Below are 18,480 nucleotides of genomic sequence, written 5' to 3'. Positions count from 1 at the left end.
TTGAGTCCTTGCAGTATTACTTACTTGCTGTTTAACACGTACTTAAACTTCCCAACCTCAGTTTCCTCATCTTTAAAATGGAGATAATAATGTGTGTGCCTCAAAGAGTTGTTATGAAGATGTACCGAGATAAGACATTACAAGGGTTTGGAAGAGTGCGTAGTAAGTGCTCAAAACTGCCAGCCATTGTTGTTATTCCCATTTCATTTTGGCTGACTTTCTCCAGTCCATCCTTTGTGGCTCTGACTCTGTTTTCAGTCATGTCTGTTATTTTTACTGATCCCAATGAGGATATCTTTTCTGAAATCGTTTTCTTATTTTCTTCCATTGTTTTCCTGAGCCTGGTTTGTTTCCTTTTCATCTTCTCTATTGAATTGTTGTTTCTTCTTAGAAAGATGATATTTTTTCTATGAGCCCTTATTTCAGAGAAGGCTATTTTCTTTAATTTCTTGGATTCCACGGGGAAGTATCTGTTCCTTATTTCTTCCATTTCATGGTATAATTTGTCCAGCATTTGTTCTTGAGCTGATTTTGTTTGCTCTGTTTTGTTGTAACTTCCTTCTTTAATGTAGAACTTTTTAGTATCTTACAGAATGAGTTCTAGTGATGTCTCCTTTCTGAATATTAATCGTGTGTAAATGGGCAGTTGTTTCACAGCTAGCTGCTGGCTGACATATGGGCAGAGGCTGGGGCATGGGGAGTGTGCTAGGGCAGCCGGAAGCTGGAATTTCGTCTCAGCCTGTTAACCCAGATCCCTTTCCCACTGGTGCTCTCCCTTGTGGATGTCTCTAACCTGGCTGGCAGGGGCTGCTGGTGTGTCACAGGGCCTGAGAGTGCTAATACAGCATTTACTTCTCTTTGTTTGTTGTGTCAGTTATCATTTTATTGCCCCTGAACTCCAGATTCTCTTTTGTTGCCTGATCTGTGAAAGGGGATCTGGGCCCTTTAAATACCAAATTGCTCCTTTCCATGGATACAGTCTCTCAATCCTAGTATACCTTGTAGAGTTCTCTTGCCATCTTTCTGTTTACTCGCCTATCATTGTTTAATGGTTGTTTATATTAAACTTGTCCTCTTTGAATTACTATCTGGTTTCTGTCTCCTGATTGGACCCAGGCTGTCAAAAAAAAAATCCGTCTCTTCAGAACTGATTGTGCGTTCAGCTACTTTTGTAGGCTGCCATGCTGACAGCCTCGTCTGCTTCTTATAAAGATGGAGGCTTGTGGGCCGGCCCCGTGGCTTAGCGGTTAAGTGCGCACGCTCCGCTGCTGGCGCCCCGGGTTCAGATCCCGGGCGTGCACCGACGCACCGCTTCTCTGGCCATGCTGAGGCCGCGTCCCACATACAGCAACTAGAAGGATGTGCAACTATGACATACAACTATCTACTGGGGCTTTGGGGGGGAAAAATAAATAAATAAATAAAAATTAAAAAAAAAAAAAGATGGAGGCTTGTACTTTTTCTCATTCAGTCTTACCTCTGTGGTGTTGAATGGCAGTCATTGGTGCTTCTGGGACCCCAGACTTTGTCTTTCCTTGCAGGAAGTTACTGGTTTGGCTATATATCCGTGCAACAAAGGAGGTGGTATAACTTATTGGTTAGAACTGTCGACTCTGTACTTCAATTGCCTGAGTTTGAATCCTGGCTCTTCTTTCTAGTTCTGTGATCTTAGGCCACTTACCTCTCTATATTTTCATTTTCTGATTGATAAAAAAGGGATAATAATAATACCTACCTCCTAGAGTTGTGAGGATTAAATGAATTAGTACATGTAAGTGCTTGGACCAGTGCCTAGAAGAGTAGGCACTCAATAAATTTCCAGTTGTCATCATTGTCATCGTCATTCTTGTTGTCATTGTTAATTCTGTGAACTCTGCTCATTCCTGGAGACCTGAGATGTATGTCTGCTCTTACTGTGCTTCCTTAATTGGATACAAGTTTCACTGCATTTGGCAACAAGTTTCCATAAATTGTAGTTTGGGAATGTGGCTGTTTCCTATTTTTTTCTATTTTTATCCTCCTCCTTCGGTTTTAGAGAGGAGACTGACAGAAATACCCTCCTTTGTCATTGTTATGTAGAAGCGTATAATCTTTTTAAAGGACCAATTTAACAGCAGCGTTGTTTTTTAAAGAATGCTTGCAAATTATTTTTATAGATTTATTAAAGATTTTACAAGTTCTGTAGTAGCATATGCAGCCAATTTTCTTCCTGCCTATGATAGTATATGATACATTAAAAATGCACTTCTTTTGAACTACGTTGTTAGCCGAGCCGGTATTTTAGTAATGATTTCACTTTGGCAAAGGTGCTGTTTTAGGCTGATATGTTTGTTGCAAGGTGGAAGTTGACCAGCAAGATTGAATTTAGTAATTGTTGATGCTAAATTTTTCTCTTAATGATAAAAATCCAGTTGTATAATTATAGGAGGGCTTGAGCGTGTGTAGAAAATGCTTGGGAGTTTTAGCTGAATCACTTGTGTGATGTGACTGCCAAGAATGCTGGCCATATATTAGGTGACAGTAATTGAATTGTAGTGTACTCTCTAGATTAGGGAGGGGATGATTCTGCCCTCCCCTGCCCTGGTGAGACTGCACCCTAGGGATTGTATCCAGTTCTGCGAACCATACTTTAAAAAGCAGTGACATATAATGTTGCGTCCAGGGGAGAGTGGAGGACACCTAAAACAATGCTTCTTCAAGTAATGGCTTGAAGAGGTGGAGATATTTAACCTGGAGATGAGAAGACTGGATGAGGACAATTGGGAGATGTAATGCCAACAATAACAATAGAAGCTAAAATTTATTGAGTGTGACTATAAGCCAGGCACTAAGAACCATTTATATATTATCTTATTTAATCCTCATAACAGTCATTATGAGGTAGGAACAATAATTATCCCATTTCGTAAATGGGGAAATTGAGGCTTACTAAAATTAAGAAATTTAATTGAGGTCACACAATTAATAAGAGATAGAGCCAACATTTGACTTTGTCTTTCTTATTGTAAAGACTTGAGCCCTTAAATACCATACCATGTGTTTCTTATGATTGGCATCTTCTAGTATTTGAAGGACTTGCACGTGGAAGAGGGGGGCCCAGAAATTAAAACTAGGACAGCTGGTTGGCAAATGCCCAGAAGTAGATTCTTGAAACAGTGTAAAGAACTGTTTTCTAGATTGTAGGGCAGTGAATTCCCTCATACTGCTTATGTTCAGGTGTACGCTGAGTGACTGCTTGGTGGGTGTTTGTCAGGAGTTGCAAGTTTGAAATAGTGGTGGAGGTGGATTATATGATCGTCAAAGTCTCTTCCAACCCTGGGGTTTGAGGCTGCTGGGTATGTTTTCCTCTTTGTCAGGTGTATTCTTTTTTATTTTTTTATTTTTAAAATTGTAATAAATACACATAAAAAAATTTACCACCTTAACCATTTTTAAGTGTACAGTATGATATTATTAATTATATTCACACTGTTGTGCAACTGATCTTCAGAACTTGTTCCTCTTGTAAAGCTAGAACTCTATACCTGTTAAATAACAACTCTCCATGGACCTCTACCCCCGGGCCCTGGAAACCACCTGGAAACCATTCTACTTTCTATTTCTGTGAATTTGACTACATATAAGTGGAATCATACAGTATTTGTCTTTTTGTGACTGGCTTATTTCACTTAGCATGATGTATTCAAGAGTCATCTGTGTTGTAGTGTATGTCAGTTTCCTTGCTTTTTAAGGCTGAATAATATTCCATTTATGTATATACCATATTTGTTTTTATCCTGTCAGGTGTATTCTTTTAGTTTAAAAAAAAACACCTTGGAAAGTATTAGAGTTAATTTCATTACAACAACCTATGGTTCTGTTTGTAAATTATTATAAATAAAGTTACCTGAGATGGTTAGGAAATGATGTGCCCTAATTAATAAAATAATTTGGTTTATGGAATAGATATATAAATTATAGGAGATTAGCTTGAACCTGTACTGACTCTATGGCATTATCCTTGAAGTACTATTTTGAATTAAATTCCTAATAATCGGTTTATTTTCTTACAATTTATGCTTTTAAAAATCAAATCCAATATTTATTGGACAAAGTGAATAGCTTTGAAAGTGAAAATACATAGAAATTTCTAGTTAATAGAATGCTAGATTACTGAGTATCTTCTGTGTGTCTTTTGCAAAATACTTAATGTTATAAAATAATTCTGTGGAATGTTCATTTTTTAATCAAACTTTTATTGACTTTCTATTACCAAACACTAAACTTTACACTAAAGATTTTACTTCCCATATTGGTCTACATATAGTGTTTTATTGCTTCATTTCGTGTTTTCAGCAGACGTCATATATGAAGTGACATCATCAAGATCACAGTGACCAGAGGCAGACATTAGCATCAAGAATTCTTTATCCCTTTTTAATTAGCTGGGTTTTATTTTCTTTTTTGTATTTCTTCTTAGCAAAAGATTTAACAGTAGAATTTACATTAGTAACAGTTTACCAGGTAATTTCCAAAAACAGAAACTTTTTCTTGGTTTTTACTTGGTTATAGCATGAAATAAAGGCATAAAATCATCCAGTCATTGGCAGTGAGGCCAAGGGATGGCTTGGGTGGAGGTGTGCTTAAGCTCTCTGGTAATTTTCACCTTCTTGCCACCCCAAATAAACCACGGTCTAAGTGAAAACAGGGTGCTTGTTGTGTAAACCAGCTTCAAGACAAGTCCCTCTGCATTCCTGCTCCATCCCACCCCTCCCAGAACACATGCTCAGAAGGTGAACACTGTTGACTGCAACACGTTCTGCAAGGGCATTAGAATCACAGGAGGTTCTTGGAAGTGAGTTTCAGTAAAACATCTCCAGGTGACATTTGGTTTTCAACGGTCTTAAGTGTTTCCATGGAAACAATGGGGAAGCCATGCAAATATTGCACTGTGAGCGGCAGTGTACAGAGAACAATTGTTCTAAAAGTTTAGGGAAGTCCCAGGAAAGATTGGAACATCACAGATCTAAGAAAATCACAGGAAATATGCACATTAGGCACAGGGAAGGTTGATATAAGAGCCGTGGTCTTTTTCCTTAGTGAGATTCAAACAAAATAAGAGAGGGTGTTTTTTTTTAAACTAAAAAGGAATTTGAAATTTGCTACTTTCTTTGTTTTCCAGTTTTTTTTACTCATTTGAAAGAAGTAATTTGAGAATACTGATTTTCTTGTTCCCCTCATTCTTTAGCCCCCTTTGCTGGCATCTGTTTTACAGGTAGCCACACAGGTCCAGACTTGAAAACCTAGATTTGGTTTGTTTTCTGTGTGCTCCTAGGTGTTTGCAGTTGCCTTGTATTTGGAGAGGGTTTCTCCTTCCTAGTTCTCCTTGACTCTCTGTCTTTCTGTCTTTTCAGGAAAGAAGAGCCCAGACCTAGGGGAGTATGATCCACTCACACAGGCCGACAGTGACGAGAGTGAGGATGATCTTGTGCTTAACTTGCAGCAGAAGAATGGAGGGGTCAAAAATGGAAAGAGTCCTCTGGGAGAAGCACGGGAGCCTGACTCCGATGCCGAGGTTGCAGGGGCTGCACAGCCACGTCTTTCAGAGGTCACCACAGAGGGCTACCCTTCAGACCCCCTTGGGGGCCTGGAGCAGAAGGCAACCTCTTCCATCGTGTCTTATGTGCGCACGTCTCTCTTTCTGCTGACTTTGGTGATCTCAATGATCCTGGTGCTCGTATGCGCTTTCCTGATCCCCTGTCCCCCCAGGGATCTGCACAGCACTTGGAGCCGCCACTTGGGCCCCCAGGGAGGTGAGTTGCAGGATTTTCTGCCCTAATTCTGTAAAATGTCGTGATTACATGTAATCCTGTAAAACTTCTGATTACATTGAAAATTTCCTCCAAGTCTTTAAAAATTCATGTGTGTCATACAGCCTTTTTCCCCCTGTGTGTGGAGGTGGATAGGAGGTCAAGATGTGAAATAAAACAAAAAGGTGGATTGATGCAGCTCTCAAAACTTGGGAAGATCGCTGCTTTATTGTGTCTGTTGGCCTTGGTCTTAATTAGGTGCAGAGAGGACTGAGCATTGGTTTGTTGGGTTCCTGCTATGCAGCCAGCTCTCTATCAGGGAAAGCAAAGCTATAAGAAGGGTTGTTCACAGAGAAAAGTGAGGCTTCAGGCCTGGCCAGACCAGAGGCCAGTGCTCTTACAGGACCCTCAGGCATTCATTGATTATAGAAGCCTGACCTAAATTGAAATTTTACATAATTTCATTTCAAGTACATAAAAGACAGTTGCCTTCTTGCAGCAACTTTTCTGTCTTGCTCCTAATGCTTGAGTGGTGCTACCCAAGTAATTCTAGCTATTTCGTCTCATTTTGGAGCAGGTTTCTTTAAAATAGCTTGTCTGGGTCAGGAATGGGGATTACATCTACACTGGCAGTGCTGAGCATCCTGTCTCCTGTACACTGCATTGGGCTGAAGGGGTTCAGAACACACCACCCCAAAGTATGTCGCTTTGGCATATTGATTATTTTGAGTTAAAGGCACTTGAACAGCAGCAGATGCAGTAAGGGCCGTCTAACCTTCACTTCTTCCTGAAAGCAGGAGATGAAACTTTCATGTGAAAGACGCCTTTCCTGTACCAGGAGGAAAGAAACATTCTTGTCACCAGAGACGGGGAGCCGAGGCCAAGAGAAATCTGTGCAGACAGACCTCTTATCTTTCCGTAGTCTCCTCATATATTTTAGTTGTTTTTCCACATTTGTCACTCTTTTTCAACCTAGGATATAAGCACTTAGATCTAGCCACTTCTTTAGGTCTTCATTTTCCTGTGGGGACTCCCATGTACATGTACGATTTTATTAAATGAAATTTGAATGCTTTTCTCTTATTCCTCTGTCTTACTCAGTTCCAGCCAGAAACCCTAAGAGGGTAGGGGAAAGACTTTCCCTTCCCTACAATATTCCCAGACCCCTGTATCGTCTCGATCTAGAAATATTTTCTCCCTGATCTTCGTTGGGTTAGCTTCTGATGAGTTCTCTGTTCTCATCTTTGCTTTCTCTTCAGGCAGAACTGGGTGGATGTGGCTTGTGATACGTTCCTACTCCTTAGAATGTCTCTCTCTTCCCTACTTTTTTGATTTTTCTGAGTTCTTGTAATATTTATGTAGAGTATAAAGACTAGTAACAGATGGTTGGTGTATCCACCACCCAGTTTAAGAAATAGGACATTATGAAGACCTCTGAAATCCTGTGTCCCTCCTCACCATGTCCTCCTCTGCCCACCAAAGGATTCCACTCTCCTGAGTTTTGTGTCGGTTATTCCTTTACTTTTAAGCTTTACCCCATAAATATGTATCCCTAAACTATATATTCTTTAATTTTGCCTGTTTTTGAATTTTATGTAAATGTAATCCTGTAGTCTTCTGTGACTTGCTGTTTTGTTTAACATATTTAAAAAAATGTTTTTGAGGCTCATCCATATTGATGTACTATAACTAGAGTTTGTTCATTTTCACCACTGTCTAATTTTCTGTGATATGAATATCCCATGATATATTGATCCATTTGATAAGTCGATATATTGATCCTGTTGATAAACATTTAGGTGGCTTTTATTTTTTTAAAACTAGGTGACGCTGCTAAGAAGATTCTTGTACATGTTTCCTGATGCAATGTATAGGAATTTCTCTAGGGCCTAAACCCAGGAGTGAAATTGCTGGGTCATAGAGTGTGTATATGTTCAGTCCCAGTAGTTTATGTTAAATTATTTTCCATAGTGGTTGTACGAGTTTACACTTCCACTATCCAAGTGTGAGTTCTCTCCACATTTGGCAGGCATCCTCTGACTCCACACTGTTGGGGGTGGGGGTGGCACTACCTCCCTTGTCACTGCTGGGTGGGCGTGGAAGTCCAGGCTCCATGCTGGGCCTCTGCTGACACCCCCATGGGTGGAGGTAGAGCTGTAGGCTTCCTCTGTGTGTGGAGGGCCTTAGTACTGCTAGGTGGGGATGAAGTCTGGGCTCCCCACCTGGCCTTCTCTGACATGACCTAGGTGGGGGGCTAGGTGAGGGGAGGCGGGTGCCTTGTTACAGCAGGGCAAGGGTGGAAATCTAGGCTCTCGCTTGACCTTTGCTGTGAGGGTGGGAGTGGCGCCGCAGTCTTATCTGTGGTGTTCAGTTGGAGTGCAGGAGTTAGTATCTAAAACTTCTCTCTCTTGCTATGCTGTGCCTTTCCTGCTCCTTTGGCCAGGGGAGCCAGCTTTTCTTGGGGCTTTTTTACCTGTGCCTGTTGGCATTGCTGGGTTGCCGGCTTCTGCAGCACCCTGGCTGGGATATATGAGGCCCAAAGAAAACCCTGGGAGTCATCACCTTGTCATTCCTCGGGTCTCGCAGTCCCTAGCTGGTCTGCCTTCTCTCCACCTTCCAGAGTCGTCTTATGTTTGTTTTGTATATAATGTCCAGGGATTTTAGCTGTACTTAGTGAGAGGAATAGGCAGAATTGCGTCTACTCTATCTTATCTAGGAAACGGAAGTCTGCCTGGTTTTATGGAAGTGCTGGCAGCGCTCTGCATCCGTTACCTTTCTAACCTAGAGCAGGGAACTGGTTTGTGGTAACTTGCTAAGGACTTTTTTTTTATGTGTTTATCAGGTGGGGACCTGTCTCCACTGGAATTGGCTGATGTTAATGGAGATGGCCTGCGTGATGTGCTTCTCTCCTTTGTAACTTCCAGGAATGGGAGTGCCGTCGGTAAGAGATGTCTTTTAGAGGCTGAGACAGGAGAAGCTCATTGAGTTGGGGGGCTGCGCGCTAAGAGAAAGCATCAGGGTTGTCTCCTGAGGGGCACTGTAGACAAGGATCTGCAGTGAATAGAGAGTCATCACGGAGCTGGCATACATGGTAAACCTCATCAGAAAGCTCCTGCGTGTAAAGACAGCTCATTTCAAGAAATCCTGGAGAGCTCTAGTTGGAAGGACTTTTAGTGGTCACCCAGTCCAGTGAAGAAACGGACATCCAGAGAAGAAGCGACTTGTCCACACACCTGCAGTGAAGAGCATTAGTACTTAGGGTCTTGAATTTTCTCCCCGTTTTCCCTTGCTTCTTAGATTATAATAAATGTTGCCTCTCTCCTACCTTCCCATCCCTGGCAGGAAGCTTTTGTTTATGTTCTAATGTACCTTTACACACATACATCTTGGCAGGGTATTTTCCTTTTACTCCTTCTGTTTACTGCTCTGTCTCTGCTCTCCATCCTGCTATCTGCAGGATGGGAGGCTGGCCTGTATGCATTATGTCCATAGGATCTGTTGCCTGTGGACTTCCAGTTGGGTTTGGCCAATGGCGGGCACAGGCAAGAAACTGGAGGCGAGAAAGAGAGTGAGGAGAGAGTATTTATTCCCCTGGCTTCCTCCTCACCAGGGTCACCTCAGGCTGGCAACACCCTTGATCATAGTTCACAGTCTCTCTCAAGGTGGTCCTCTTATAGGACTTTCTTTTTCTGGATTCCAGGAATTGCTTCCTCCCCTGTCTCTTATGAGTGGTAACAGTTTTGAGGGACTGTACTATCTCTTGTGGTTCCTTTATACCCTGACCACATCGTTGTAAAGTCTCCTTATTAAACCTTCCACAACTTACCCTAATTGAGTGTGCTGTTTTCTGGAACCCCAATTGATACACATGTCAACTGCAAAAAAAAAAAAAGTTGCATTTTCAGCATAGGTATACATGGGGGCTTCTGGTTTGTCCTGCAACCTCCATTAAAAGGGATTCAAACTGCAGTCTGTAAACTGATACAGAAATTCTAGATTAGAGGCTGAGGATGCCCTAGTAACTACTGTTTAATCATTCAGGCCCTGGAATAAACATCTAGGTATATTTAAGAGAATTTTAGGCTGCCTTCCTCTCTGAAGTTATTAGAAATACATTTCTGGGGCTTGTGCAATATGTGGAAGCAATTTGGGCATAGATCTGTTACAGAGAGAACCTCCAGCCAAGAAATTGACTTTTATATGATGTTGAACCTTAATTACATTTTTTCCTGCCTGCGATTCATTAGCCTTTGAAGTAAAAATTTCCCCTATCCGTTTTTAGATTTAGAGATTTTTTTCTTAGTCATTTGGTATTTTGCATGGTTTGCTACATATTAAGACTCATAATGACAAGGTCATGGGTTTGTACTCAATAGGGACTAGCCCGATTTGGCCACAGATTGTAAAAATAACAACATAACTAACATACAATACTTCCTATGTGCTATGCACTGTTGTAAGTACATAGCATATATGATGAACGAATTTGTCCCTCAACGCAGTCCTGTTAACTAATATTATTATCCCCCATTTGCAGATGGGGAAACTGAGACATAGTGAGATGAAGAAACTTGCCTAACATCCCACAGCTGGTAATTGGTAGAGCTGGCATCCAGATCCTGGCAGGCTGGTTCTGGAGTTCATGCCCTTGCTCCTCATGTCAAACTGCTGTGCCCATAACCCCGGCTGCTGGGTTCAGAGATCTGTTCCACTGAGCATAAGAAGGGTTGTGTTTTTTATTTGTTCGTCTATTTATTCAACAACTGTGTGTTGAATGCCTGCTGTGCACCTTGCATAGAGCTGTGCTGGTTATATTGAGCTAAACAGGATGAGCATGGTTGCTGCCTGAAAGAGTCACGGTCTAGTGCGGAAGGGATAACCCCTCACCACCCGGAAAAAGGTGAGTCAGAGAATTGAAAGGGAGTAAGCAGGGTCCTTATTAAACCTTCCACAACTTACCCTAGGGAGAGCAGCACAGTATATTAATCACAGCTTCCCTGGGAAGTCTAGAAGTTAACATCATGACCATGATTTGTCATGTGTGTCACTGCTTCTGGCAACAAGGTCTGAAACAGTGAGCCACAGTTTGTCACTTGTTTTTAGGTTGTATATTTAGATAGGAGTACTGAGGAATAAGTACAGTGATGCTCTAAAGCTCACATTTCCTTATCTGTATTGGTTTTTGCTGAAAGTGGAAAGTGTGTGAGATGGGTCAGTATCCCCCTCCTGAAAGTGAATGGCAAGAGAGAAAGTCATTACTCTGATGTGTTAATTAAGTGACATAAAGGATTATTTATTAAAGAGGTGAGCTGCTCTAATCCTTTACCAGCTGTCCTTGGACCTAGGTATTAAGTTTTGCTAAGTATTCTTTGCTGACTGAAGGCCGAAGCAGCTGATTCCATGGAACTCTAGACCAGGAAGACCTACTGATCATTGCTTAGTGTAATCTTCAGGTTTATTTATTTATTTATTTATTTTTTTGGTGAGGAAGATCAGCCCTGAGCTAACATACATGCCAATCTTCCTCTTTTTGCTGAGGAAGACTGGCCCTGGACTAACATCCGTGCCCATCTTCCTCCACTTTATATGGGACGCCGCCACAGCATGGCTTGACAAGCGGTGCATCAGTGCACGCCCAGGATCCGAACCCAGGCTGCCAGCAGTGGAGCGTGCACACTTAACCACTGTGCCACGGGGCCGGCCCCTTCAGGTTTATTTTTTTATTTTTTTGTGAGGAAGATCAGCCCTGAGCTAAGATCCATGCCAATCCTCCTCTTTTTTTGCTGGAAGACCGGCCCTGAGCTAACATCTATTGCCAATCCTCCTCCTTTTTTTTTCCCTTTTTCTCTCCAAAGCCCCAGTAGATAGTTGTATGTCATAGTCGCACATCCTTCCAGTTGCTGTATGTGGGACGCCGCCTCAGCATGGCCGGACAAGCGGTGCGTCAGTGCGTGCCCGGGATCCGAACCCGGGCCGCCAGCAGCAGAGCACACGCACTTAACTGCCAAGCCACGGGGTTTATTTTTAAAAAATATTTTTTTTCTGCTCTCAGGCAGCATTTGCTGGTGATGATTAGAATTTAGGTATTTTATGTGCTCTGTACGTATTCTTGATCAGTGTCACTTTGCTGAGCATACCTTTCCCTCCTGATTTTTTTATTCTCAACAACTACCTTCCCATATTCTTGATTTTGCTCCTATCTTTTCTTCAGCAAGCAATTGGTTGCTATATGTGCTAGGCACTTTGCAAGGCACTGAGGATACAGAAATTAATGTGACAGTCTTTATCCTTAAGGATATCACTCTAATGGTGGCTGAGGGGACAGACATGGAGACAAGTGTGTTGGAGAGGTGCAGGAGTGAGATGCATGTAAGGCAGCCTTGTAGAGGCCCACAGCGTCTTGTCTTATATGAGCGACATGTTGAGCAGATGTGACAAGTACTCTGTTTTCAGACCTTTTTGCCAGGAATATGGGAGGGAGCTGAATACACAGGTGTGGGTTCCTGCCTTCCCACCATTTGCTTTTGGTTTTCTGGCCTTCTGCTCATCTCTCCCTCCTATCTCCTCTCCCTCCTTTCCTCTCTTGTCTCTCTTGTGTGCTTTTAGGTGTCTCAAGGCCAGCCGCTGTTCTTGTTTGCCTTTCGGGGATGAATGGCAGCACACTGTGGTCTACTCACCTCCCCGAGGAGGCCCGAGATGTTACATGTTTGGATCTGATGCCAGGAAGTGTGGCTGAAACCATCTGCCTTGTAACAGGGACACACAAGTTGCTCAGCGTATTCAATGCGACATCAGGTACAGATCATTTGCCATGAAAGATCTCTGCTTCAGGGAACCGTAGTCTCGGATCAGAACGATCTGGTGGGGAAGGGACCTTTCCACTCTCACGTGGTGGAAAGTCTCATTTACTCCTCTGGAGGGTGGATATTAAGGGAAACAAGAGAAAGGGTTTGGGTAGATTGAGTAATAGGTCTACGGTTCAGCCTGTTTGGTGGTAGGATGGCACTAGCCTGAGTTACCCAAACAGAAACTGCCCTGAGGCCTTTGGTTTCTGAATAGTCTCCTTACTCTCTTCTTTGTGCAAAAGACAGCTGAGCTTTCTCTCTCTGTATTTGACATACATGGGGGCCCTGTATAAACTTGGGCATTAACTACTTAAAAATGTGTCAGTGAAGAAACCAAGGTTTGTTGAGGCATGTTGATTTGGCCTTTTAACTTCTTATTGCATTCAGACACACATGACAAAAGGAATGAAAAAGAATCGACTATAATGTTCCTTACAGAACCACAAGTATACTGCCAGTATGCTTGTTAACACCTTGGACTTGAGTGAAGCTGAATAAATAGCATCCTTCCCAGTTTTAGAGGTTGGAGTTTGGTAGTGGGGTACTTCTGAGTGAAAAAAATTTGAATATGAGTTAACTCTAGAACTGAAGTCATTTTGGAAACCTCCTATGATTTCTTTGCTCATGTGAACATATGGTAGAAGGAGAAAGAGTTGGTCTTCTGGTTGGCTGCCCCTGTATGGTTCCTTAATAATTGGAATAATCTCTAAAAGATCAGTTCCTCAGCCCCAGACATATGGGCTCCTCTTTCTGGGAGAGACTTCAGCACCTCCATTTTATCTAAAAACTCTAGGTGTGAAGTTATTACATGGATTTGTTAGCCAGATACTTGAGGATTTCAGCTCACACTCTCTGCTCCCTTCCTCCCCATTGAGATAAAAACTAAAGGAAAAAAGTAAGTGAGAGCTGCTGCCTGTCCTTCGGCTCATTGGGTTTCTCTTTTCTGGCCTGGGAGCATTGCATCTGCCTTCTCCAGAGGCAGAGGGCCATAATTGTGATCATCCTGTTTGTCCTTCCCTAGGGAAAGCCATTTGGACTTTAAACCCAAACCACTTATCCAATGGTACCCTGGCTGCCCCAGGCGTGGTGCTGCCGGACTTGGATGGAGATGGCATTAGAGATCTTGTGGTTCTAGCCATTGGAGAATCGCAGGTACGGTCTGTATTAAATGGTCCTTGTTTCTTATAGGGAATCCTTCAACTTTAGTTATCTCAGTTCCTAGTATTGTTATTATAAATGCTGCTTGAAACCTTCTTTTTATGAGGGCTTAGGTTTAAATAAATTCTCTTTGTGAGATTAAATGAATAAATGACCATTATGAACCCATTTTCCCAGTGGTCTCATTATGTTTCTGTTGACTGTGGTGTAGTGGAGCTTTGGAGCCTGACAGGCCTGTGTTTGAGTGCCTCCTCTACTGCATGTAGCTCTGTGGCCTTGGGCCAGCCCCGGAACCTACACAAGCTGTGGTTTCTTTGTATGTAAAATGAGAATGTTATATCGACTTGCAGGATTGTTTTGAAAGTTAGAGCTAACATATTTAAAGGGCCTAGAGTAGTGCCTAGTTTTTATCATGTGTATGTATTGCTAGTTTTATTATATTATGTGTATTTAACTTTTATTTCAACTGTGAAACAAAAAGAAAGACTAATGGAAAGTTCATAAAATATATATAGAAAAAACTATAAGTTGGACAAGAAATAACAATAACCAAAGAAAGGAGAGTTGTAGTTTAGGCCGTGGCAATACAGAGTTTGATTGTAGTACAGTGGTCCTTAAGTTATGTTCCTCCATTATGCTTTGCTGAAACTCCAGTATAATGGAACTAGTTATTCTCTGCACAGATAAAATAATAGTAGTTTTTTCCCTAAATCATAGGAAAGAATACATTAATGAACAGAATTATCTCAATTTTAAGTTTTTATTCTTGAAGCTTTTCTCGGAGCTTATGTCAAAGTTTCTCTAAGACTTTTTCTCAAACTTCCCAGTGTGAGTCTGCCAGGAAATGCTTGTGGGCAAAAGAATTGAATAGTTGGCAAAGAACGTTTGTGGAAAAATGTGAATACAGATTATCTTGCCTCATTTGATAGCTTATTTTAATTTTAATAGACCGTGTGTTGCTATTGTGATTTTTATAATGCATTTATGGAGTGGAGTTATAAAATCTGCAAGTAAAATTATTTAGAATAGAATTAAATCTATCAGTATTTTGTGGTTTCCTGCCAAGAGCGTCATAAACTAATTCAGACTGCTCCACCCATCACAAGTTTTGAGGAGCGCTGCTGTGGTACACCAGGCGATACTTTATGTTCATGAGATGAGAGGAAAGAAGATAGACAATGAGGTAAATTTCTAAAGGCTACTCAGTTTTAAGGGTATTTTCTGTGAGTTTTTCTTCAGCTAGCCAGTTGGTCTTGAAGCAGACTGAACGAAAAATTCGGGAACTATTCACATAATTTTTTTTTTAATTTAATTTAATTTTTTTTGTGAGGAAGGCCAGCCCTGAGCTAACATCCAATGCCAATCCTCCTCTTTTTTTTTCTTTTGCTGAGGAAGACTGGCCCTGGGCTAACATCCGTGCCCATCTTCCTCTACTTTATATGGGACGCCGCCACAGCATGGCTTAACAAGCGGTGCGTCAGTGTGTGCCTGGGATCTGAATCTGCAAACTCCGGGCCGCCGCAGCAGAGCGCACGCACTTAACCGCTTGTGCCACGGGGCCGGCCCCACGCATAATTTTTTTTTTATTGAGGTAACATTGGTTTTTAACATTATATAAATTTCAGGTGTACATCATTGTATTTTGACTTCTGTATAGACTTGTGACAACATGGATGGGCCTCGAGGGTATTATGCTAAGCGAAATAAGTCAAATGGAGAGAGACAAATACCATGTGATTTCACTCACATAATCTTTTTTATCCCAGTCACTGTGAATAAAGAGACCGAGGTCTAGGGAAAATTTCAATGATTACATCCATCAGGGAGTGATTCTCCGAAGATCCCAAAGTAGAAAGTGTGGGCAGTTTCTTTTTAATGGAATTATGGTTAGCACAGACATAGCAAGATACTGAACAAGTTTATGTATCCTGAACACTTTTAAAAATCTTAGTCTTAATACCCCAGGTGGCTTCTTCTTAGGCAGCAGTGGTTGATGGGATAGAAGCTCAGGCCTTTAGGGACCCTCTGTAGGGAGGAGGCCTCTATAAGAGGAATTGGCTTCTTGCTGACTTCTACTCTGTGTCTTTTTTTTGTCTACCAAAAAACAAAAAAAAGTGTATCACCCAACTTGCCTTATAGAATTTGCTCATTTACGCAATAGTGTACAGATATGGAATAGTCTCCATTCTGCCTGAAAAGTGATAGACGGTACTAGAAGAATCTTGGAGAAGTGATGGTTTAGAGCAGTAGCTTTATGTTTATACGTCTTTTGACCTGAGGAACCTGTTTACTCTGAGCTACAGATATGGTAGGCGCTCTCTTCACAAGGAATGAAACATCTTAGGTCTATGACTTAGAGTAATTGCATTCTTAGCTCTGGGTTAAGAGTGAGGTGGGCCTGGGAGAACTAGACCTGGTTTGGGGTTAGAGAACTTATCTGGTCTAGAACGTTAGTGGGAAGGGACCTCAAGAGCCATGTGGTAACCGTTTCACACCATGCAATAATCTCTGATACAGTATTCCAGACACATTGGCACCCACACACTCCTTGAGTGCTCAGGCTGATGGGAATATCACTAATTTGTGAGACACTTCATTTCATTTTTGGTCAGCTCTAGAAAATTCTGTCATATTGGTGAGAAATCTGCTTTCTCATAGCTTCCATTCATTGTGCCAGCCTCAGCCCAATAGAGCTACTCTGAATGAATCTAATCCTCTTTCTACATGAAAGCCCTTTAGCCGTTAGCCTGGTCCCTCCAAGCCTGCTGCTCTCAAGGCTAAATATCCCCAATTCCTCATACCGTTCCTCATGCAACATGAAGGCCAGACCCCTCCCTTTCTTGATTTCTTTGCCTTTGTACTCCAGTTTGTCCATATCCCTTTTATTTATTTATTTTTAAAGATTTTATTTATTTATTTATTTTTCACCCCAAAGCCCCAGTAGACAGTTGTATGCCATAGCTGCATATCCTTCTAGTTGCTGCATGTGGGACGCGGCCCCAGCATGGCCGGAGAAGCGGTGCGTCGGTGTGCGCCCGGGATCCGAACCCGGGCCGCCAGCAGTGGAGTGCGCGCACTTAACCGCCAAGCCACGGGGCCGGCCCCTGTCCATATCCCTTTTAAAATGTGGTACCCATATCTGAAAACTGTATTTTATTTGTAATTTAACCAGTTATATCAACATAAGGAAATTGTTAGTTCTTTTCATATAGACTCTGTATTTCTATAAATGCAGCCAAAGATTATGCTAGCCTTTCTAAGATTCAGTTTTTGCTTATAATCAGTTAAAACACCCACATCTTTTAATTAATCAATTAGTTAATGGCCCAATTTCTTCTTCCAGATTTTGATCCATCCTCTAGCCTAAGACATTTTTGAATTTTGAGTTTGTCATACAGCATATTAGTTCTCTCTCTCAGCTTTGTGATAAGCTTGAGTTCTATTCATTCTAGTCTTTGATAAGAATGATTATAGGAATGGGATAATAGCAGAGTGCTGTGACATTCCACTAAAAACCCCCTTCTGGATTGGCATGGACCCTTTCTCTGGGTACACTGAAAACCACATCTCTTTATCTTATCCATAAGAATTCATAATGATAAATTTTATCAAAATCTTTCCTGAAGTCAAGATATTAGTACAGTCCTTATATTTCCCAACTGGCGACTCTATTCCCAAAAGAAAATCTTCTAGAGCAGGAGTTGGCAACTATGGCCTGTAGGCCACATTTGGCCCACTGCTTGTTTTTGTAAATAAAGTTTTATTGGGACACAGTCATGCCTATTTCATTTATGTATAATCTATGGCTGCTTTCATGCTGTAGTGGCAGAATAGAGTAGTTGCTACAGAAACCATCTGGCCTACAAAACCTAAACTATTTACCATCTGGCCCTTCACAGAATACGTTTGCCGATCTCTGCTTGAGAATAAGGTTGATAGTGGTGAGGCCAGACATGTATGCTGTGATGGGAGAGCACTGCCTGCATTGGTCTCCTTGGGACCAAATATTACTGGGGATTTCTAGGTATGAGAGTAGAGGCCCGGGGGTCAGCTGTCCTATATTTAGCTCTAAGCTAGAATTCTGTGCCTCAGGTGACTGTTCATCAGCAACAGCTGTGTTTCAGAAAAGTTGCCCAAGCTGCCATCAAGATGCCCTTTGCATGAATCTAACAAGGAAGTGGGACCTTTGCCTCACTTTCTTACTTCCAGGGAACTAAGTGAAGCAGGTTTGGCTTTGTGCTTTCCAACTTTGGGACGTGTTTCTGAACCTTTAGCTAATGAGGAAGCAGTGACTATCTGGAAAAACTGTTCGATTAGGAAAAGATAAGGCTTCTATTGATTTGACCCCCTTCTTTCACTTCTTCAGCCAGATCTGTGCTTTCTGCTGGTGTCTGGCCGAACGGGGCGTCCAGTGGGCCGACCTGTGAAGTACAACATCGTGGGAGTGGGGAATCTGATTGGTCCTCAGGCTTACATCACCGCCAGCGGGGCTGTCTATATCCTGTTTGGCTTTGGTAAGAAGCAAGGCTTGTTTTTGCTGCTGTTCCCCATTGGGGTCTGTGATTAGGCCTCCTGTGTGAGACAGGGTAGAGGCTCAGGAATTGCTGACACCGGCCCTCTCGTCACCTCCTGTTGCAGGAGCCTCTCACTGTCCCCCACCTATTACTTTACCTGCTGCCTTCTCCAAA

General features: G+C 42.0%; 1 protein-coding gene across 1 annotated transcript in view; it reads left to right on the top strand.

The window, feature by feature from the left end:
- The window catches only part of FAM234B (family with sequence similarity 234 member B), a 34,877-nt gene that overhangs the window by 4,217 nt on the left and 12,180 nt on the right, over positions 1-18,480 (top strand). Inside the window, exons 2-6 of the mRNA XM_058558726.1 lie at positions 5,394-5,792; positions 8,632-8,730; positions 12,396-12,584; positions 13,656-13,786; positions 18,159-18,306. Of these exons, the coding sequence (XP_058414709.1) occupies positions 5,394-5,792; positions 8,632-8,730; positions 12,396-12,584; positions 13,656-13,786; positions 18,159-18,306 (966 nt within the window). The remainder of the gene's footprint in view (positions 1-5,393; positions 5,793-8,631; positions 8,731-12,395; positions 12,585-13,655; positions 13,787-18,158; positions 18,307-18,480) is intronic.

The sequence above is a fragment of the Diceros bicornis genome, chromosome 17 (genome assembly GCF_020826845.1).
Source record: "Diceros bicornis minor isolate mBicDic1 chromosome 17, mDicBic1.mat.cur, whole genome shotgun sequence".
In the NCBI taxonomy this organism is placed as follows: domain Eukaryota; kingdom Metazoa; phylum Chordata; class Mammalia; order Perissodactyla; family Rhinocerotidae; genus Diceros; species Diceros bicornis.
Note: the sequence above shows the minus strand (reverse complement) of the source record. Positions and strands in the feature narration are given on the sequence as shown.